This window comes from Callorhinchus milii, unplaced genomic scaffold (genome assembly GCF_018977255.1).
Source record: "Callorhinchus milii isolate IMCB2004 unplaced genomic scaffold, IMCB_Cmil_1.0 Scaffold30, whole genome shotgun sequence".
Taxonomy (NCBI): domain Eukaryota; kingdom Metazoa; phylum Chordata; class Chondrichthyes; order Chimaeriformes; family Callorhinchidae; genus Callorhinchus; species Callorhinchus milii.
The window spans coordinates 1,014,195-1,038,137 of NW_024704771.1; the positions used below are offsets into that span (position 1 = coordinate 1,014,195).

Here is a 23,943-nt window from a genome sequence, read left to right on the forward strand (position 1 = left end):
GCGGACACCTAGCACTATGCGTATTCGAATTTTTGTATACCCGACAGTGAACCTCATATGATTCTGGGTACCTTGCAATCTTTGCCTTTGCGATCCCTCTTCTTATGCAGACCAACATCGCCCTCGGCTGAGGAGACCGCTGTGTGGCGCAGCTTCATCTCACTGGCGATGCTGTCACCCAGTGTCGACTTCTTGACCCCAAGTCTTCTGGTCAGTTCTCGTAGCGGAGTCCCTCATGGCTCCATCTTGACTCTGTCTAACACTTCTGTCTTCTCCAAGAGCGTCCGAGACATTTTCTCCAGCATGACGGCTGTTTATCACGTGCTGTGAAAGGGTGACATGAGTTAATGATAAAAAATAATAATCGGTGTATTTGCTACAGCGCCTGATCACAGTGTTGAGATGTCTCAAAGCACTTCACAGGCAGTGAAGGCGGTGGATAGTGAAAGCTGTGTTAGAGAAAGAGCAACAATTTGGCTGGTGATGTGAATAGAGGAGCTGGTGGGGGAGCATTTGGGGGAAAACGACTGTCAAGTATGAGTGATGAGAAGTAATAATAATATTTCTTGCATTTGATACAGTGCCTTATCATGTCTTTGAGACGTTTCAAAGGGCTTCACAGTATAAACTGTGAAGTCAATTGACTGTGTATTTTGTGGGCAGAGTATGACAGCCAATTGCATACAACAGTGGCCCACAAACACTCTTGGATTGAGTGACCAAATTATTTCTTTTTTAATTCAGTTGGGAAGGATGTGGATGAGGGAAGTGAGAGAAGGGGGTAGGGGTTACCTTTTGGAGGCAGGGGAGGCAGGCCTTGCGGTGCGCTGATGATGGGGAGTAATTTACGGGCTGCTCTGGGACAACCATTAACAAGTGTTGCGGTGCTCCGGGTGGAGGAGGCCCAGGGCTGGAGCAGAGGGAAGTCTGTGGAAGGGCCCGGGATAGAGAGCAGGCGAGGAGGGTGACAGGAGACAAGAACTGAATGTAATAATAATTCTTGCATTCGTCTTTCAGACGTCACAAAGGGCTTCACACAATCTTGTATATTACTTTACAGTATATTCTGTGAAGCGCTTTGGGACGTCTTCCCGACGTGAAAGATGCTGTATCAAATGCAAGGATTATTATTATTACTGTGTAAAGTGAATTGACTGTGTATTTTGTGGGCAAAACGTGGCAACCAATTGCACACAGAGGTGTCCCACAAACAGTCATGGATTCAGTGACCAAATTCTTTTTTAAGGGATTATTCCCCCCAGAATGCGATTAAAACTGGTTCCTATTGACTGTTTGGTAAACAGAGGCATGTGCAGTGAGGGAAGTTGCCTAAGGTTTCTCTCCGCTCGGGTATCGAACACGTGCTCAACAAGAGCTCAATCTGATATGTAATGTAGAGACAGAGAGAGAGAATAATAGTAACAATAATCTTTGCATTTGATATAGCGACTTAACACTTATTCAACACATCTCAAAGGGCTTCACAGGATACACTCTAAAGCGAATGTGACTGTATATTTTGTGGGCAAAGAGCAGCAGCCGATTGTGCACAGCAGTGTCCCCACAAACAGCCATGGATTGAAGCAACTAAATTATTATTGTTGTTGTAGGGATTAATTCCCCCGGAAAAGTGACCCGGCAATCGACGAACAACTGAGTGAAGTGAGAGAGAGGGAGTGAGAGAGAGTCAGAGAGAGGGAGTGAGAGTCAGAGAGAGAGAGAGCGAGTGAGAGAAAGAGTCAGAGAGAGAAGGAGGGAGTGAGAAAGAGGGCGGGACAGAGAGGGCGGGGAGGGCGGGGAAGGAGATGACAGGAAACAGGTAATAAACAGTAACTTGTTGACTTTCCTGTTGTTTTGGGGGAAATGACTGGTTCCTTCCTGTGCACCGGAAGCTGTCAATGCACAACCCAACCGGGACCTGGCGCTTTGTGTCCGAATTAACCGGTGTCCAACGTTACCCGAATACCGCGGCCGCCATTGTGTGCTGTTATATCCCGCGGTGACGCTGTGTCACCAACGGGTGGCGCTGCCTCGTGTGGTATGTGGTTCGATGCCGCGGTGACGCTGTGTCACCAACAGGTGGCGCTGCAGCCACTCCGCACTGTCAGTGATACACCGCCACCATCACAGAGATAGGGCGCTTTCACCCGCGCAGTGCATTGTGGCTCCCGGGCACCGCCATTGCTGCTGTTCCTTCTGCTCAGTGTCAGCGACACAAACCCCCGCACAGGCGGCGCTTCCTCTCGTCCCCGTCTCACCCCCTCCCTCTGGGGAAATGTCATCATTGTTATTATTATTACCTTCTGATCCGGGCCCAGGGGGAGGGTCACAGCCACAAACCTCCCAAACAAGTGGCTTCTGCTGATCTCTGGGTCTGGACACAGCCCCAAAGCTGAGAGTGGCAGCAGTTTGTGGGAGTGAGCGGTGGAGGGGACACGGCTGCAGAGAGCAGCACCGGAGCTCAGCGGAGGGTCTCACTTGCCCCGTTTGCCCGGACCTGGTCAAGGGTCCGGTTTCTCTGGTTTGCGGCCACAGCTTCTGCCGCTCGTGTCTCGCAGGGCTTTGGGAGAGGCCGGAGGCTCACTCCTGCCCGGAGTGTCGCCAGGTGTGTCCGGGAGGGGAGCTGAGAGCAGGTCGACCAATGGATAATTTGGCTGAAAAAGCTCAAAATCTCAGTCTGGATCCGAAACGGGGAGAAAGGGAACACCGTTGTGATGATCATCGGGAAGAGCTGAAGCCGTTCTGTGAGACGGATAAGAAATTGATCTGTGAGATGTGTCTCATTTATGCTGAGGAACAGAATCACAAATCACTCAGTGATGTCCATAGACAAAGCTGCTGAGATCTACAAAGGTACACAAGGAGCGGACTTTATAATGTGACTGCAATTCTCTCTCTCTTTCTTGAGCCGAGTGTCTGACACACACGGAAACTATTGCTGTGTTTAAGAGAATCCAAAGCAGGTGGTGATTGAGATATAAGGGAGAAACTATTTCCACTGGTGCGTGGGTCGTAACCCGAGGATTTATAACAGTTAAAAGAAACAGAGGAGAGGTTTTACCACACAGCGTTGTTCGTGTCTGGAATGCATTGCCTGAAAGGGTGTTGGAAGCCGATTCAATAACAACTTTCAAGAGGGAAGCAGATAATTATTTGGGGAGGACAAGTTTGCAGGGCTATGGGGAGAGCGCGAGGGAGTGGGATTGATTGGGATACCTCTTCTCAAAGAGCCGACACAGACACAATGGACCAAAAGGCCTCCTTCTGTGCTGTATAATTCTATGATTCTATGATATGTTAACTGCACATGGAATATTGACTTGGTTCCACGGAGGGACGCACTCTGTTTACAAATCTGATGACTATTTGACACAGGCCGACAAGAGCCAAGGCTTGTGTATCCCAGAGTATATGTCGGGGTATCTATCGAAGTTTAACCAACTAAACGGCATAACCGGCCATTGAGAGCGCTATCTGTCAGACTTCCCGCTGTGTGTTCTCTCTGGTCACACTGACACAGTTAACAATGTGTTTGTTTCAGTTAATTTCCATTTTGATTACAGGAGAAACTGAAATCATATTTCAACTTGGGTCTGAAGAGAAAGGATGTTTTTTTTTAGCTTAATTTGGGCAAAAAGAGAAGATTTCTACCTTGAAGGTAAGTTGCGTGTGATAGGAGTCAGCACTCTCACCTCTGAGCCAGAAGATTGTGGAATCCATCCCCACTACGGGCTGTCAGTCGTGTTTATCTCTTTACCGTGTGATGTCTGGGGTCTCAGACGTGTCTCTCTCTTTACCGCGTGATGTCTGGGGTCTCAGGCGTGTCTCTCTCTTTACCGTGTGATGTCTGGGGTCTCAGACGTGTCTCTCTCTTTACTGCGTGATGTCTGGGGTCTCAGTCGTGTCTCTCTCTTTAACGTGCCCCATTGTGATGTCTGACGCCTCACTTTACAGGAACAGGCGAGGAGTCTGCAGAACGACGTCACGGCTGAGTTTGCCGAAATGCACCAGAACCTCAGTGACACGGAGCAGTGTGTAATGCGAGAGCTCAGAGAGTGAGAGGAGGAAATGTTATAGGGTTTGAAGAGGCGTTAAAATCTATAGACCCAGAATTAGTAACGTTACAGCGGCAAATGGATGAACAGGACATGGGGTCCTTTCTGAGGGTAAGAAAAGGAGATTGTTTTTATTTATGTAATAATAGGCCTTGCATTTTATACAGTGCCTTTAATTTCGTTTTAATGTCTCAAAGTGATTCATAGTAAAGTGTAGTGACTGTGTATTTTACAGACAAACACAACAGCCAATTTGCACAGAAAGTGCCCCACAAACAGCAATGAAGTGAATGACCAATTGTTATTTGGGAGTAACTCCCTTCACGTTTCCAGTCATGTCCGGGATCTTTATCGTCCACCTGAACAGGCGCAACACCACAGGTTAACGTGTCATCCAAAGGACAGCCCTCAGCTCTGCAAAACTAACAACATAACAGAGCTCAGCCCTTACACTTGCCTACAAAACACACAGTCACTACACTTTACGGTGAATCCAGTGAAGTGTTTGAGACATCCTCCCAATGTGAAAGGCTCTGTACCAAATGCAAACCTCCTTCTTCTCACCTTGTGTAAAGCTCCCTGAGCGAGTCACCGTGTGGAGGTTGTTCCGCACGCGGAGGGTTAGCTGCTGTGACTCTGACCTCTCGGTGTTTTGTTTCATTTCAGGAGGAAGATTCTCGGAAGATCAGGTCTGACGTTCTCTTCAAACAAACTGTTTCACTCGTTAATGTCAAAGCAGTAACCACGGGATCCACTCTGCTGCCTGTGCCCTTTCTACTGCCACCCCCTCCCCAGCTCCCTGTGTCCCCGACCGGCCCCACCCATCCCTCCCTCACTTTTAATGGCCTCCAAGACCTTGATCCTCCCGACCTCGGTGACCTATTAACACTATACCAACCTGTCTGCTCCACCTGCTCCATGTCCACAGCCCTACCCACCCCACCACTGGTGGTCGGGGTCTCTGCTTTTCTGCTCCAGCTTCTGGAACTCCAAACCAGAACCCCCCATCTCCCTCCTCACCTTTAAGGCCCATCTCGTCCTCTTTGACCATGTCTTCGGCCATTCTCCAACTCCCACCCTCCAACCCTCTTGATTCCAACACCCGGCTCAGGTGTAACCCTTGACTGTCCAGCTCCTTGGGACATGTTTCTGAAGTGGAAGGTGCAGTGTAAATGTAATTTTTTGTTTCTTGTTGTTGTCATCTTTACAGTGTTAGTGAAGACTGGATTGAGCCATCAGTGGTACGAGGAGATTTGACTCTGGCAATACCCAAAGACCTCACAGTGTGGAGAGAAATGATCCACATGATCAGCCTTGGTGAACAGTTCCGGACTCGTCCCTCACTATAAAGCCCTCACTGTGTGGTAGATGCAGATAGTTGTTTTTGGTCAGCAGTTGGGTGTCTGACACACACGGAAACCCATCACCGTGCTTCTGAGTCTCTGAACCAGTCTGAGAGTTGCATATACATATGCCACCTACACATGGAAATTTCCCTGAGTCTCGCCAGTCCTGACTGTGGGCTTCTCAAACCACCATCTCAAACACCTCAATCAAATCACCCCTCAACCTTCCAATCTCAAGGGAATACAATCTAAGTTTACGCAGCCTTTCCTCGTAACGTAACCCTTTGAGGCCTGGAAACATTCCAGTGAACCTGTGTTGCACCTCCTCCAGGGCCAATTATATCTTTCCTGAAGAAAGATATGTTCACACAGAACCTCATGCAGACAGACAGAGAGAGACACACTGAGAGACAGAGGAGAGTAACACAGACAGCGCTCCCCACAGCAGCGCCTTAATGCCGGGCGTTGGGCAGTGGTAACTCACCAGCCAGTGAAGCCCTCTCTCTGAGCTCCGGCCGTCTGACTCTGGATCCTGACACAGCCCATCCCTGGCTTATCCTGTGTAAGGACCTGACCAGTGTGAGATACGGGGAAAAAAATGAGCAGCAGCTCCGTAACACCTGGAAGAGGTTCAGTTTCTGTCCCATTGTCCTGGGATCTGATGGGGAAAACTCTGAGCCGCTGACAATCTGCTGGTCACAGGTTAAACCTGTCTCAGTCTGGCTCAGTCGGTAATGCTCTGGCCTCTGAGTCCAAAGGTTGTGGGTTCAATCCCCACATCGGGGATTTTAAGCTCAGTGACTCCAGTGCAGTCCTGGGGAAGCCCTGTATTGTCAGAGTTACCCTCCTTTAGATTGAGTGGATGTGAAAGATCCCAATGCACTGTTCAAACAGTTCAAACAAATAAGATTGGATATTTTCTTCATGGCTGTTTGTGTGCAATGAAGTGCTTTAGTACGATCACCTAACGTGAAAGCTCTTTATAAGTGTAAATTGTATAACAAGAATCATAAGAATAATAATAATCCTTAGATTTAGAATAGCAGCTTTCATTTTGGGATGTCATCCCGGGATACACTGCAGTGACTGTGTATTTTGTGGGTGAACAAAACACATTGTGTCGTATTACTTTTAAGGTAAAATCTTGTGACGTTCTTTGAGACATTTCGATGGTGTGATTCAGCCCGACATCAAAAACAAAGTTTATTATGGTCTGGGCAGGAACCAGACATATCCAGGGGTGATGGGGTTACATTTTATAGGCCGCTTCTCTGGAAAGTGGGAAATTTGGGAGCGTGTCAATCTGCCGAGCTTGGCAGCGTGATCCTGTCTGAGGTTTTCACCTTTATTTGGCAACGGCATTGCGGGTAAAGTGGTGTGTTCAGCCAAGATACGGAAATATACAAATTGGTTAAATCTGGGAATAATTGCAAATTGTGTAAAGTGTGAAAATTGCACAAATGTACACACCGTCGCATTACATAATTGTTTGAATGAGGAACCGACTGGAGAAACCATTTCAATGAATCACCAAAATCACTACAAATGTCACTGACAGTGTTTTCAGCCACTGTGCCCCGAAGCTCTGGATTCCCTCCCTCAATCCCTCCGCCCATTGCCCCCTCCCTCCCCACTTTCAAATCCCATCCAAAGACCTTACATTTTGATTGTGTTCACTGTCACCTCTCCCCTCCCTCTACCCCTGGATCGGGGTCAGACTCCCCCTCTGTCAAGCGCTCTGGGACGCTGCCCCGCGTGAAGGACGCGATATAAATGCAAGTTGTTGAATATAAACTCAAGTCTAATAAGTGGAGACATTGCTGTATGGGGCAGTGCTGCCGCCATCTGGTGGTGACAAGATGAACGGCAGTGGGTTCCAGGACCAACATCTGTCACTGAAGCACTCGCCCAGTCAGTCATCGGGTCCTTTTCCATGTTGTTTAATGATTCTTTTCACCTCTCTTTCATTGCTTCAGGCACTCTTCTAAGGGCTTTACTAACGGTTGGACTATTTCTCTTCGCCTTGTTTTATATTCTCCCTTCATCAGTCCTCTATCACCTGACAGTATTTCTCTACAATGTTGTCAGTCTCCAAATGTTTGCATTCTTCTGGTGTTGGTGGACACAAAGTGCAGACAGTGGGAAAGGTAAGATTGAAGCCAAACAAAGCCAAAACCCCATGACGGTGGGGATGAGAGTAGAGACGATGATGGACAGCATCAGCTCAGGTAAACGTCTCACATCTTCTGATGTTTAAAATGTGAATGATGTACATTTACTGATGCAAAAGCTGACAGTCTGTCATGAACAAGGAATGTCTCTGAGGGATTCCACCTGAATATGCCAAAGCTGTGCATCAGCCCGGCTCAGTCTGTAACACTCTCACACACACCAGGACTTTCAGCTCACAGCCTCGGATGACCCTCTGGTACAGAGCTGAGGGAATTAATATAAGGTCCTGTCTGTGCCTATTCAGGTGAATGTAAAAATCTCACACTACTAATGAATAGAGAACTGTCTCTGTTACAAGAATCAAATCACTAAAGCCGGTCTGTCAGGGCTGACAGATTCTCCCATTCTGTCCTGAGGAGCAGTCGCTGCCCACACACTGTCTGTGCCCCACCGGCACTCCCGCCTGCAACTGTCCTGCTCCTCGAGACCCTCACTCCTCTTTGTGTTAGTTTCCTGTGTGTCTCAGCTCCGGCCTCTCCGACTCTGGATCCTGATACCAGGACTCCGGGTGTTTGGACGATAGGGATCGACACCAAAATAAGTTTTGAAAAGGTTTCCGTGGGCCTTCGCTGTGTGTCCTCCCGTGGGCTCCCCTCTCCTGTCACACTGAGCAGCCTCACCATCCTCACTGGCCGTCACAGGGGCCGGGGATACCCACTGTCACTCAGATTGTTTGAATCACTGATTCACTATCTCCTGTTCCTGAGATTCAAACAATTACAATTTATTGGTGTTTTACAATAAAGCAGTAAATGCCGGGACCGACATTGGAATGACACTCAGCTGGAAATTCCGGCTCTCCAGACGGGATCTCCCCCATTGGTCCGGCCTCGAGCCGGGGGTTCAGTGTAATGAGCCACTGTAGCCGCCAGACAGCACAATCAGCACCAGCACCGCAACAGCTCGTCTGGATTAACATCATTCAGAGCATCAGAGGAACCTGACACCCAATGTGTGGGAGCAAAACGTGAGCCATCTGTGTAAAGCTCATCGCCAGCTCGTCTCTGTGCTCGTGTTGGGAGAATCTGACTTGCCATCCAGTGTGTGACTCACACGCTCTGAGACAGGGATATATATCGCTGATATCTTTCTCTCCAGCAATGCCCAGTCTCACAGTCGGGGCTGTGCTCAGAATCTCACTGAAATCTCCCAAATCACTTTTATATCTATAAACAGGTGCCGTGTTGTTCCCCAGTGAGCGGCCGCGTCTCACTGTGTATAAACACTGTGTGTTTTCAGTGACAGTTTTTATAATCTGTAACATTTCTCTCTCAATCACTGTAACAATCGCCCAAGAAGCGACATCTTTAACCTTCTTTAAGCCGAGGTCACGTCTGTGTGTGTTCAAGTGGATATTAGTATCCAAAAATATTGTCATTCACTTGCAAAATACTGCCACAATTTACAATAAACCATATTATTATTATTATTTTATGGCCAATCATTATACACAGTCTACACACACCCCTCACCCTCTGACTACACACATCCCTCACAGTCACCCCCTGACCCACACCCTGAGATGTCTTAACTCCCTCTCCCCCTTATGTACAGAGACCACACGGATAACACAGCGCTGAGACACCGAATGCCCACCTCCTCCTCTGACCCTCATTACTCTGCTCCAGTGGTTGTTTCTGATCCAGTTGTTGCTTCCCTCTCCAGCCTCACCGGCTGCTCCATGTTTGGGGTTTGCTGAGACATCTCAAAATGCTTCAGAGAACATACTGTAATGTGTAGTGACTGTGTGTTCTGTGGGCGAAACGCTGCAGTGAAGTGTGCACAGCAGTGACCCACAAACAGTCGTGAATTGAGTGACCAAATTAATTTTGGGGAGAGATTATTACCCCCAGAAAGCGATCCACCATCCAATACTTACCGCTTGGCAAAGAGAGGTGTGTGGTGTAAGGAAACTTGTCTAAGGTTTCGCCCCACCCAGGAACCTCTCACTTGTGAGGCGAGTGCTCTCACCACTGAGCTATAGGACTCTACTGTTTTCAAGAGGAAGTCGGACCTCCTAAACCTATCCTCACCCCCTCCCCTTTATGGGGGGCGCAGGCAGGTCAACAACACACAGGATGGGCACACGTGTCTGTGACGCTCCCTTTAAGCTCAGTCAGGAGACCTTCGCATGAGGGAGAGGAGGATTGAATGGAATGGGAGGCAGTAAGGAATGGGTGGGGACTGATGTGGAATATAAACACCGGCACAGACTGGTTTGGCGGTTTCTGTGCTGTATATTCTTTGTAAATTGAAGTGTAACTCGATGCCGAGCCCCTGAGGTGCCCGACTGAGACATTTCCCAAACCACTGGCGGCAGAAACATTCACAAACTGCGTGAATTACACACAGACCCGGGAATGGCAATCTGTGTTTCCACCTTTTGGGAATATGGTGAATCTGCCCCATGTTGATGCTGTGTTTGCAGAGACTGTCATTAATTCTGCCGCTCAGTCTATTCAGTCTGTCACAGCCCGTCAGCAAGTCTCCACTATTCACAGACTCAGACAAAACCAGACTGAGACACACTGTCACCCACACTATATTTATTATATCAAGACTCGACTCCACCTCCACACGATGCAGATCATCCAGAACCGCACCTACTCCCAATCCTATCAGCCCCGCACTCACTTGATTCCAATGGCTTCCCCAGAGGATAGAGCTCTAAATCCTCATTGTCTCCATCAAGGCCCCCCACGGCCTTGTCCCTTCCTCCCTCTGTGACCGACTGAGCCATTACCAACCAAACTGGGCAGAGAAGCCGCACAAAGGCTGTGACAGGACAGCGGAGCCATCACCGCCCCTCACACAGACTGACACACACAGCGGGAACGGGAGGCAGTGGCTCCGGACACGGCTCTGGGCCTGAGAGCCGCGGTCTGACCACCTGCCACAGGCGGGAAGTGTGTGAAGGGACACAGTGGCCGCCACACACAGCGGGTCCTGGGGGTCACTGGTTTACCGCACACACCACACAAGTGCGGGAAGGGCGGACAGTGCTCGAGGAGCGAGTCCCGGCAGCTGCTGTCTTACCTCCCGCAGGAAGAGCTTCACACGAGGAGGAGGAGATGGCGTCGGTTATCTGTGGTGACGATTGGATGTCAATAGCGTTTGAAGTTGATTTGGGTTTGAGTTATAAAAGGAAATATTGTTGAACAGTGAACAGATAGAGAGAAGGTGCGGACATGTTTACGCCACAGAATTCAATAGAATTTAATAGAATTTGAAGGTATCGCTGAAGCTCAAGGAAAATGTTAGTCAAACAGACAAAAGGTTGTGGAGGGTTGAGGATGGTGGGAGGGGGGGGGGTTGGAGGTGGGGTGAGGGAAAGAGAGTGAGGGTGTGTCTCTGTGGGGGCTGTGGTGACTATAGGTGTTGATAATAATAATCTTTGCGTTTGATACAGTGCCTTATCATGTCCTCAAGATGTCTCGTAGCGCTTCACAGAATATACTGTCAAGTGAATTAACTGTATATTTTGTGGGCAAAACACGGCAGCCAATCATGCACAGCAGCTATGTGCAAACCATCGTAGTCTGAAGTGACCTATTTATTACTTTTTTAAAGGAATTATTACCCCCGTAAAGCAATCTGTCAATTGCCCTCTTCTTTTCCTTAAGTATATGCTCCCTCTGGCCGATGTCATCCACAGACACGGGGTAAACTTTCACATGTTTGCGGATGACACACAAATCTACTTTGCCTCCTCCAGTACTAACTCGAGGGCCACCAATGTTCTATCAGTTTGTCTGGCAGACATCAAGGCCAGGATGAGTGTAAATCTCCTGCAGCTGAATATGGACAAGACGGAAGCCATACTCCTTGGCTCCCATTAACGTCTTCACTCCTGCAGATCTAAAGTTCTCAACCTCCCTGGGCTCTCCCTCAGACTCACCGAACCTTTGCACAACTGGTTTGACCCTCAGCCGTCCTTCCTCCCCCACATTCAAAAGTTCGAGACCATTCAATACTCTGCCTCCCACATACTGACTCGGACCAAACTCCGTACCCACATCTCACCAGTTCTGGATAGGCTCCACTGGCTCCCCATCGCCGTATGGTTCAACTTCAAGATCCTCATATTCAAATCCATCCTCTCCCTGGCACCTCCCTATCTCTCCGACCTCCTCATGCCATAATCCACCACCCAGCATCTCTGGCACCGCCTCCTGCTCGTCCCTCATAGCCTTCCCCCCCCACCAATGATAAGTTGCACTTTCAGCCAATAATCCCCAAAACTCTGGATCACTTTCCCTCAATCCCTCCTCCTTGCCCCCTCTCACCCTCTTTGAAGCCCTGTCTGAAAACTTTCCACTTTAATAATAATAATAATAATCCTTGCATTTGATATAGCGCTTTTCACGTCGGGAGGACGTCCCAAAGCGTTTCACAGAACACACTGTAAAGTGAATTGACTGTATATTTGTGGGCGAACCTGGCAGCCAATTGCGCACAGCAATGTCCCACAAACAGTCGTGGATTGAAAATGACCAATTTATTATTGTTTTTGGTTTTGGAGGGATTATTATTAGGCTCTGTGTGGAGTAAGGAAACTTGCCCAAGGTTTCGCCCTCTGCATGGAATTGAACTCAGGTCTCTCACTTGCAAAGCGAGTGCTCTAACTACTGAGCTACAGGACTCCACTTTGATCGTGGTTACGGCCACCTCCCACCTCCCCCAACTGGGAATCAGCCTCTGCCACTGTTAGGCGCTCTGACACACTACCCTGCGTGGCGGGCGCTATATAAAGTGCAAGTTATTCTTGTTGCTAACCCACCCACCAGTGGGAACAGCTTCCTCCTGCTCACCCTATCAAATCCCCACACACCTCTATTAAATTCCCCCTTAACCTGCTCTGCTCCAAGGAGATTAATCCTAGCTTTTCTGGACTCATAACTCACAACTGAAGCTCCTCATTTTTGGTACTATCCTGTAAAATCTCCTTTGTACCCTTTCCCTTTCCTTCCTAAAGTGTGGTGCCCAGAATTGAACACAATAATCTAGCTGAGACCTAATCCTTTATAAAGGTTCTTGAATCTTGTATTCTATGCCTCTACTTATAAAGCCGAGTATCCTGTATGCTTTTTAGCAGCTTCATTTACCTGTTCTGCCATCTTCATAGATTTCCTTATGTGGAACCCCAGGTCTCTCTGTTCCTGCAACCCCTTTGAGATCAGGTTTCTGTTGATTTGTGTCTGGATTGTACCTAATCTGTAAACTTTGCTCCAAATACAGTGTTTGATGCAAGTGTCTTTTTGGCCTTCTCTCTCAGTGCGTCTAAAAGTATTGATCTGGCTTTTACATTTGCAATCCAGGCTAAAATGTTCTGCACCTTCTATGAGTCCCCTCTGAGTTGTGTCTTCTCAAGACTGAACAACAATAAATTACACTTGAAAATTGCCCTTCATGTTGGAAGGACATCCCAGGGTGCTGGGACTTGAGCTGGGAGTTTGGGTCAGGAGGGTTGGAGGGCAGTGTGGGGGGGGGTGGGGTGGGTGGTGTGGTAGGATGGCCGAAGGCACAGTTGAAGTGGAAAGTCTTTAGCCAGGACTTGAAGGAGCAAAAGAGAGGGTAAGGTGGAGGGATTGCAGGATAGAATACCAAAGTGTGGGGGCAGAGATGCTGAATGACCGACCACCTCAAGCAGGCCGGTCTCCATTGAGTGGAGGGAGCGCTTAGGTTAATAGGGTTTGGAAGGTCAGAAAGGTGGGGAGACCAAGACTTTGAAGGTGAGAATGAGAGTTTGAACTAGAGAAGACCCCAAGCTTGTCAAAACATTGCTCATAGCTAAGATTAGGTTCGAGTCAGTAGATGTGTAGGTTCACTCTTCACGACAATGTAGCTGTGTCCGATGGCCGGCAATTATTGTTATTCTAACTCATTACTAAACACTCATTGCTCTCCTCTGCACTGCCTCTAAGGCCTGCACAGCCACTTGTGTCTCAGAGACCAGAACATTATGTCTTCCTCCAGGTGGGGTCTGACCAGAGCACTGAGTATGTCTGCACTGAGCACTGAGAGAACCCATCACCCCATCCTCGCCCGGCTTCACTGGCTCCCCATCCCTCAGAGAATCAAGTTTAAACTGTCATTCCCACCTTCAAAGACCTCCATAGTCTTGTTCGCCTCTGCCTCTACAACCGCCTAACGCCATTTCAGGCTGCACACTCCCTCCACTCGGCAGACCTCAAAACACTTCACAGAATATAGGGTAAAGTGAATTGATTATATATTTTGCAGGCAAAATGCAGCAGCCGAATGCACACAGCAGTGTTCCACAAACAGTTGTAGATTTAGTGACAAATTATTTTTTTCAAGTATTATCCCCAGAAAAGCGATCCACCAATCGACTAACAACTTGGTTCCTATTTACTGCTCAGCAAACAGAAGTGTAAGGAAACTTGCCCAATGTTTTGTCCGGCCTAGGATTCAATTAGGATCCTCTCGCTTGTGAGGTGAGTGCTCTAACCACGACAGGATGTTACAGGAATCCACAACCAGAGAGACGCAGTGAGAGGGTTAATCTGTCACTCAGTATTCACTTCGTTGATAAGTAAAGATTACAGGACGGAGCTGAAGAGCAAGTGACTGGTTATCAGGAAGGAGCCACTCCTCACAAACAGCGAAGTAAAAGCAATTTTGAATCAGGGAGTGCTGAGGGTGAAATGGCTTCTCAACACCAGACTCACGGTCTGACCGAGGAGTTAATTTGTCTGGTTTGTCTGGATTTCTTTACTGATCCAGTTCTCCTGTGTTGTAGCCACAGCTTCTGCCGCTCCTGCATCACACAGTGCTGGGAAAATAAGGGCGTGAACACCTGTCCTGTGTGTCAGGAGCCTTTCCCGGAAAGGAACCTCAGGACCAATCGGGCCCTGGCCAACCTGTCAGAGAAAGCTCAGGAGTTGAGGCTGACCCCAAAAGAGACAGAAATTAAACGTCGCTGTGAGAAACACCAGCAAGAACTCCAGCTGTTCTGTGAAACTGACAGGAAATTGATGTGTTTAGTTTGCAGAGATTCCCGGGAACACAGAGATCACAGCTTCCTGCCCATTGATGAAGCTGTTGAAATCTACAAGGTAAAAGGATCCTCACATGGGATTCATTCAATTACATTTTCACATTCAAATAATTTGATTCCGTCGTGTTTCCAGTTGAATGTTGGCAGGACGGAGGCCCTCCTGCTTAGCTCCCATCAGCTCCTCCTCACTTTAGGTGCTGACAGTATCACTATTCTAGGAATTTCCACTGACGTGAACAACAACAACAAAATTACATTTGTAAAGCGCCTTTCACATCAGGAGGACATCCCAAGGCACTAAAGAGTCGGAGATCAGGGTGAGGGAGGGCAGGCTTGGTATGAGGGAGGCCAGAGTTAGGAGGGCGGCTGAAGGTACGGTCAAAAAGTAGGAACTTAAGTCGCGTCTTGAAGGGATTGTGGGATGGAGTTCCAAAGGGTGGGGGCAGAGTGGCTGAAAGCCCGGCTGCCAATGGTAGGGTGGGTCAGGCAGGAGACATGGAGAAAGCTGGAACCTGTTGAATGGAAGGAGCGGACATGTTGATAGGGGGTCAGCAGGTCAGTGAGGTAGGAGGGGTCAAGGCCATGGAGGGCCGAGAGAAACAGGATTTTGAACTCTCGCCTCTGAGGGATGGGGAGCCAGTGAAGTCGGGCGAGGGTGGGTGTAATGAGGTCACGGAGCCTTGTGCAGGAAAGGGCACAAGCTGAAAAATTCTGGTTAATCTGCAGCTTGTGGAGGGAAGAGTTGGGGAGGCCAACAAGGAGGGAGTTTTCGTAGTCGAGCCTTGAGCTGACGAATGCGTGGATGAGGGTTTCAGTGTCCTGAGTGGTGAGCCAGTGGTGGAGTCGGGCAATGTTGCGGAGGTGGGCTAAGGCAGAGCAGGTCATGGCATGGATATGGGAGAGAAAGGATATTTTCAGGTTGAACAAGAATTCCAGGTTCCTGACTGGCTTGATGAGGTGGAGTGAGCATTCGTGGATGCTGATGCTGGAGAGACTCATGCGGGGAGAGGGATTGTGTGGACGGTCAAAGTCTGACTGTTAAACAGCACAGTGAAAGACCCCATATAAATGTGATTTGTTGTTGTTTATTCCAGGATAAAGTGAAATCCTCCTTAGCTTCTCTCACACAGAGGAAGGCCACTGCTCTCACAGCTAAAGAGAAACAGAAACAAAAGATTTCACAAGTGAAGGTAAGTTGTGTCGGGGCTGATGTCTGGGCTCTCAGTCGTGTGTCTCTCTTTACTGTGCACAGTGTGATGTCCGACGCTTCATTTTGTAGCAACAGGCGAACAGTCTGGAGAACCACGTCACGGCAGAGTTTGCTAAAATGCGCCACAGCCTCACTGACAGAGAGCAGCGTGTAATCCGAGAGCTCAGAGAGCAAGAGGAGAAGATTTTACACCAAATGGAGAATAATCTGAGACAGATTCAGGACAAGTTAGATTCTACTGAATAAAATCTCTCAGTTACTGAAACAGATGGAAAAGGACACACTCACCTTTCTGCAGGTAAAGAGATTAAATTATAATGGAGTTCAGTAACAGTTACACACAGTCTGGAGCAGAAAGTCAAAGTCTGACTGTTAAACAGCCCAGAGATTTTATGATTATTTGGTATATTCTGATGGCGACTCTGCTGCTGTCACTCAGTACAGAACTGAACCCACATTCAGTCACTCCCAGGGCCTGCGGTGTCCCTGCAAAGCCAACATCCAGGGACACGTCAGCTGTGGTTATCCTGGGATCAACATTTATTCGTCTGTGGGAGAATGTTATCATTCACCTTCTACTTACAGTGCAATCCTATTAATATTCTATTTACTGTTTCTACAGGTAAGTTACTGTAAGTTATTGAGTTTGACAGTGTGTGTCTGTAAGTAGGTCTCACTATGTGTCCCTGTCTATAACCTCACACAAACACCACTTTATATCTAAACTTTCCGGACTTTGGAGACAACATTGAGTGACTAACATTCCTGTAATAATGACAGTAAATTGTGTGCTGTAGAATTCTATTCTCTGTATCTGAATTTACAAATGTTGTGTCTCAGTGTGAGCTCAGATTTGTCTGTGTTTCATTTCTTTAGGAGGAAACTGCTCGGAAGAGAAGGTATAATCATTTCTTTACAAAATATCGGCAAAATTTACTGCACAAACAAATCACAAAGTGTAGTTTCACTTTATAATGTGAATGTCTCCTATTTCAGGATCAGTGCTGATGGTTTTGTGCTGTCAGTGTCTGGGGGGGATCTGCCTGTGGGGATATACAAAGGGCCTCTACAGTACACAGTCTGGAGAGAGATAATACACAGCATCAGCCCAGGTACATGTCTCCCACTCTCAGACTGAAGGTGTGTGAATATCTGACACTCACCTGATCCTAAATTAAACATTGTTGGTGATGAGATGTCACTGTAACACAGCGCAGAGCTCTGTACTCTTGTAGTTACCGCGTGACGTCAGCAGGTGGCGCTGTGTGAGCGTTTTCACCAACAGCGACTCCAGTCACACGGTCACCAGCGCCCTCTGCTGGCGGCCTGGCGGCGGGACACCCTCAGGGCTGTGTGTCCTGTGTTCAGCAACTGACCCTCTGACCACCCACTCACACACCGCCCCCTAGTGCCCGCCCTCACTCCTGCACCCCCCCCCCCCCCCCCCCCCCCACTGCACTGGGACCCCCTCACTCCACTTGGTGTTGTTTCTCTCTTCTCTCAGCTCCGGCCGCTCTGACTCTGGATCCTGACACAGCCCATCCCCGGCTCATCCTGAGTGAGGACCGGACCAGTGTGAGAGACGGAGATGAAGAGCAGCCGCTCCCTCACTCCCCGAAGAGGTTTAGTGACGATCCCATTGTCCTGAGATCTGAGGGCTTCACATCGGGGAGACATTACTGGGCGGTGCGGGTGGGCAACAAGTCAATGTGGGCTGTGGGATTGGCCACAGAGTCTGTCAACAGGAAACAACCAATCACTTGGTCACCAGAGGGTGGGGTCTGGGGGTTGTGGCTGTGGTTTGGGGTCTATGAGGCTCTGACGTCACCCCCCACCCCTCTGCCCCTGACAGTGAGACCCGGGAAGGTCGGGGTTTACGTGGACTATGAGGGGGGACAGGTGTCATTTTACAACGCTGACAACATGGCTCATCTCCACACTTTCACCCAAACTTTCACTGAGAAACTTTATCCTCTGTTCAATCTCAGGTTTGGTTCTGAGCCTCTGACGATCTGACGGTTATTGTATTAACAGTGATGTGGTTTTACCCGTTTCCACGTGATTCTCTCTCTTGTTTATGGGGATACAATGCGGTGGGGGAGGAGATTACAGGGGGAGGGGGTTACGGAGGGATTTACAGGGGAAGAGGGGGTAGTATTAAAAATACAAACTTCACAAATCTTCCTTTCTTTGTCTCTCTTTATTTTCCTATTGATCCAATCTGGTGTAGGTTTATTTATTTTCCCCTTATCTTCCTTTTCTTCTTTTATCTCCTGTTTATTTTCCTATTGATGCTTCTTGTTGAGTTTTGTTTATTTTGCCCTCCTGCACTTGGCTATATTACTTGTCCTTTGTGCAGTGCATCATGTTCTTCAAGGATTTCCATCGATCCCCAAATAATAAAGATAACAATAATAATCCTAGTATTTTCACATAGCGCCTTATCACCTCGTTGAGACATCTCAAAGTGTTTCACAGAATATGGTAAAGTGAGTGGACTGTATATTTGAGGGCGAAACGCAGAAGCCAATGGACCATCAGTGTCCCATAAACAGCCGTGGATTAAGTGACTAATTCTTTTTGCGGAGGGAGTTACTCCAGGAAAGCGACCCACCAATCAACAAACAACCAGGTTCCTACTTACTGCGAGGTAAACAGAGGTGTGTGGAGTAAGGAAACTTATTTAAAGTTCATTGAACTGATTTGTCATTGAGTTACACCTTCCAGTCCATGTCTGTCAGCTCAGCCCTCAGCCCCCTGACGTTTCCCCATCTAAAGTTATGGACCAATTTGATTATGTGCTGGTGCTGTTTTCCCAAGTTCAACTGAAGGTTGTTGAACTGTGGTCACTTCCTGAATAGTATCTGGATCACTGACGAGAATGATAGAAGGGACCTGGTTCTTGTGGGCTCCCTGACACACTGAGTATTTACACAGGGAAGGAGGGGGCAAGGCAGAGGGATTTATATAGATATATGTGGATTCCCAGTGTATGTTGGGCTGATTGAAGTGCCCCATCAGTACTACCTTCTTTCTCTCACACACTCCTAATAAGTTCATACAGTGACCTGTCATTCTCTCTGCTTTACTTTGGCGTTTGCAGCAAACCCCAAATGTTAATCCAGCCATTTTCTCTTTCAACTAATCTAACCGGAGGATTTCATTCCACGATTGATCATGGAACTCAGACTGATCCTATTCTCAACTACCTTAACATCTCTCTCTCTCTCTATGAATGGTCTCTCTCTCTCTATGTGCGGGGTGTGTGTGTCTCACTCTCTGATGGATCTCTCCCTCTGTGATGGATCTCTCCCTATCTCTTTCTCAAGGGTCAATATCTCTCTCTCTCTCTCTCTCTCTTGCTGTGTGGTGTGTATGTTTGATAGATCATATTTCTCTCTGACCTCATGGATCATCTCTCTCGCTCTCTGTGATGGATCTCTCTCTATCTCTTTCTCTCTGTGTGTGTGACTTTTGTATGTGTTTGCATAGAGTTTGCATCTCACTCTCTACGATGGGTCTGTCTTTCTCTCAGTTCGAAGTAGAATCCCTTAAACATCAAAATACATACTGAAGCATCAGTCGCTAACTTCACCATCTCTACACAGCCTGTGGCTGGGATCTCACTGACACAGCGTCTGGGGTTGACGTTTGTACAATATCACGGGTTCACATACAGAACAGAAAAGTTTATTGTAATCGAGGCAAACAGTGACCAGCCGTGAGCTAAAGTGCACAGGTAACGCCAACAACAATCCGCTCACTCGCTGCAACATCTGATACATCAAGACCTGATACGGCCCTATATCAAATGCAAGGATTATTATTATTATTTCTAAGCACTTCACTTGTAGTGTTTAAGTGTAGTGACTGTATATTGTCGGCAAATAATAATAATAATCCTTGCATTTGATATGGCACTTTTCACATCTTTTTGATGTCTCAAAACGCTTCACAGAATAGACTGTAAAGTGAATTGACTGTATATTTGTGGGTGAACGCGGCAGCCAATCGCGCGCAGCAGTGACCCACAAACAGTCGTGGATTGAAAATGACCAATTTATTATTGTTTTTGGTTTTGGAGGGATTATTATTAGGCTCTGTGTGGAGTAAGGAAACTTGCCCAAGGTTTCGCCCTCTGCCTGGAATTGAACCCAGGTCTCTCGCTTGCAAGACGAGTGCTCTAACCATTGAGCTGCAGGACGCACATCGACATCCCACAACTTATAGAACGCCCTTCACATGGGGTAGCATCTCAGGAGTATTTAATGGCGGCGGAGCTTGATGAACCTCACTCCTCTTCTCCCCGCATCCCCCCACCCACCCCCCCACAGCTTGTTTGACTCAGTCCCACCCTGTCCCCCCCTCCCCTCTGCCCCCTCACCCTCAGTTGTTGAGTCTTCAGTTCCCTCGCATCTAATCTTTGGGACTCCCTCCCTCTGCCTCTCAGTTTCACCCCCTCTTTTTCTGTCTTAATAAGAATTATAGGAATCCCTTGCACTTCATATAACGGCTTATAACATTGTTGAGACATCTAAAAGCGCTCCACAGAATATATTGTGAAGTGGCTTAACTGTATTTTGTGGGCAAAACATGTCAGCCAATTGTGTAAAACAGTATCCCACAAGCATTCGTGGATTGAGTGACCCCAATTTTTTTTATTATTTATTTTTGAGGAATTATTACCCAAGGAAAAGCGATACCACAATCGACTAACAACCAAATTCCTATTCACTGATAGGTAAACAGAGGGTGTGGAGTAAGGTTTCCCCCTGCCCGGGAATCGAACCCGACTCCTCTCACTTGCGAGGCGAGTGCCCTAACCACTGAGCTACAGGACTCCACAGGTCCCGTCTAAGAACCTCCCATTGATCATGTCAATTGTCACCTCCGCCCCCACCCCCCAGATTAGTCTCCAGCCACAGCCCTGTGAAGCATCCGAGACCCTACATGATGGGCAGTGTGTAAATACAAGTTGTTGTCATGGTTTGCCACCTCTGTTCCCCACAACACCAGGTCCCACGGGGAGCAATGTTGCAGACTTACATTGTCAGTGAATTCACTACAAAATAGATCAGAACAATATCTGACCCCGACCCCAGTTACAGCCCATCCTGTACCATGTTGTCCTGTCCCTCCCTGTCGCGAGCACCTTCCTCTGTGACTGAGCCTACGGCCACATCCCCTCTCTGCACGGCTCAGGGTTCTGCTCCACTGTTGAGCGCTCTGGGAAGCTGCGCAGTGTGAAGGCCGCTGTATAAATGCAGGTTGCTGTTGTCATGTTGTGCTGTGCCATCCCGTCCTCAGTTAGTTTGCGATAGAGGCAGGTAATGTGACGTAATCTGTCTCTCTCTCTCTCTCACTCTCGGGCTCCAGCACAGTTGGTGGGGAGGGTAATGTGCACTATTTCCAACCGCATTACCTTCTCTCTGTGCCTTCTCTTCTGTTCTGTCTCGTTGCTCACTGTTCTGTCCCACGGTGACCTGTCAGGTTCAAGTCCCTGAGCTCACAGTCCAGGCTGACGCTCCACTGCAGTGTTGTGAGGACGTCACATTGTCGGAGGTGCGTCCTTCACTTGAGACATAAAACCATAGTCCTGTCTGTTCCTGTTCAGGTGGACGTTAAAGATCCTGTGGTGCTGTTCCTAAAGAGAAGGGAGTTTATCGCTCCCGGTGTCCTGGATGACAATCCAATTTTATTTGATGAAATAAAATAAGCCCCTGACATGGGGCTTGAGCTCAGAAATGTCTGACTCTGAGGCAAGTGTGTGAGCGACTGAGCAAGGCTGACATGTGAGTTAGCGGAGCTGAGGTCGGGGCTGGGTGCGGTGGGGGGGGGGCTAGGCCTGCAGGGGTGTGGGGAGCCAGGCCTGCAGGGGTGGGGTGGGGGGGTGGACAGGGGGGAAAGAGCGTGGAGGGATTTGATATTAAAGTCAGTCAATGTAGTGTCTCCCAGCCCGAGTGTTGGTACCTGCTCAGGCCGTGCCGTCCGCTTCTCTTTCCTTTCACTCCTTTTCCTTACTGTTTGTGCTGAAATGAACAGAGATAACAGTTCGTCAACAACAACAACTAGTGTTTATAAAGCGCCCTTCACGTGGGGTAGCGTCCCGGAGCTTACACACCCTCGTGAATACCCAGAGGGACATGATTCACAGAGAAGGGATTCACAGGAGATTATATTATAATAATCATCATCGCAATAATCCTGGCATTTGATATCAGTTCTTATCACATCGTTGAGATGTCTGAAAACGCTTCACAGGATTCACAGGAAAGTGTTGTGTCCGTGTGTTTTGTGGGCAAACCCGGCAGCCAATTTACGCACAGCAACATCTCACAAACAGCCATGAGGTGAGGGATGAATTTTATTTGGGGGATTGTCGGCCAGGACACCGGGAGAGAGAAACCCTCTTCTCTTTTCAAATAGCATCGCGGGATCTTTCACGTCCACCTGAACAGACACAGACGGACCTCGGTTTAATGTCTCAGCTGAAGGACGGTGCCTCTGACAAGGCAGCGCTCGCCCAGCACTGCACTGGAGTGTCAGCCTAGAATTGGCAGCTCAAAGTCTCCGAGGTGGGGCTTGAACCCACAAGCTTGTGACCCGGAGGTGAGGGTGTGAGTGCCTGAGCCAGACCAGCGCAGAGCAGGTGGTACTCACCTCGTCTGGTGTACAGGACGATGGAGAGCAGAAGGAGCCAAAGGAGCAGGAAACAGCAGTACGTCACAATCAACACCAACACCGGCAATGAGACACAACCAGAACCTGACACACAGCAAGTCAGCGTCAGCTACAGGCTCAGAACATACATAAACAACACATGTACAAACAACATGCAAACAATGTACAACACACAAACATACAACACACAAACAACACACAAACATGCAACACATAAACACAACACACAAACATACAACACACAAACAACATACAAGCAACATAAAGCACACAAACGTACAACATGCAAACAACGTACAACACATAAACCCAACATACAAACATACAACACACAAACAATATACAAACATACAACACAACACACAAACATACATAAACAACATATAAACAACATACCGCACACAAATACACACACATCACACAAACAATATACGTAAATAATATACAACACAAAGACACAGGAGGTCAGCGTCAGCTACAGGTTCATGTCACACGTAAATAATGTACGAACACGCAAACACAACACACAAACAGCATAAAACACACAAACACACACAACACACAACAACATACAAAATACAACACATAAACACGCACAGCACACAAACAACAATCAATGACTCATAAACAACATACAACACACAAACAACATGGAAACAGACCAAACACACAACACGCAAACAACACACAAATAACACAGAAACAACACACTGAGGTTTCCGTGTCACACTTGGTTGCCAGTGTTTGCTCCTTTTCAGCATTGACCACCTGTTCCCTTTTTCAGTGGCTGCACAAACAGTTTCCCACTCACTACCAGGCGTGTGGAGTAAGGAAACCCTCCCAACGTTTCGCTCTGCCCGGGAATCAAACCCAGGTCCTCCGGCTTGTGAGAGCACTGCTACAGGTGGATGTGTGGGGGAGGGGAGGGGGGAGAGGGGGGGGAGGTTTGCTTATTTATCAACTGGATGGAAACCTGGAACTAGCAGGAGAGTTCTGGAGGGATGAGATTAGACCGGCCAAAAAGCCTGTGGTATTCACCCAAACCGACCTCGTGATAAATCCCAAGCCCCAACCCACCCACACACCCACCCGCCCGCCCGCCCGCCCCAGCGCTCACGCAATCACCAAGAACCTGCTGAATAATGACAAGCATCGGAACTCAAAGTTAACAAAAGCATTTAAATTCCGCTCTGAGTAATCAACAATACAGTCTCGTAACTCGCCACTTGCCGCTCTCAGCGAAAGGCTGGTACAAAAAAAAAAGGCTTCCTTTTACAACAAAAACATTGGCCACAGAGAACCCGGTGTCGGGATCAGGGGGTGTGGAGAACAGAGACCACAACGTGCTGACGGGGGGAGTGGTGGGGGGGGGGGGGGTTTGGGGAGGGATTCTTTATG

The 23,943-nt window shown here is 48.2% G+C and overlaps 1 protein-coding gene and 1 long non-coding RNA gene across 2 annotated transcripts; both read left to right on the plus strand.

Moving 5' to 3' along the window:
* Positions 1–2,365: 2,365 nt before the first annotated feature.
* LOC103171939 (zinc-binding protein A33-like) lies at positions 2,366–17,880 on the plus strand (the record flags this gene model as incomplete). The annotated part of the gene is made up of 7 exons (XM_042344755.1): positions 2,366–2,837; positions 14,381–14,712; positions 15,749–15,844; positions 15,934–16,014; positions 16,741–16,763; positions 16,861–16,976; positions 17,369–17,880. Coding segments are annotated over 7 exons (1,632 nt in total), but the record flags the coding sequence as incomplete, so codon positions are not given.
* On the plus strand, positions 3,568–5,781 carry LOC103191560. Its single transcript, XR_006085852.1, has 4 exons — positions 3,568–3,658; positions 3,955–4,166; positions 4,722–4,744; positions 5,266–5,781. It is a non-coding gene; the product is annotated as an uncharacterized LOC103191560 (long non-coding RNA).
* Positions 17,881–23,943: the final 6,063 nt, after the last annotated feature.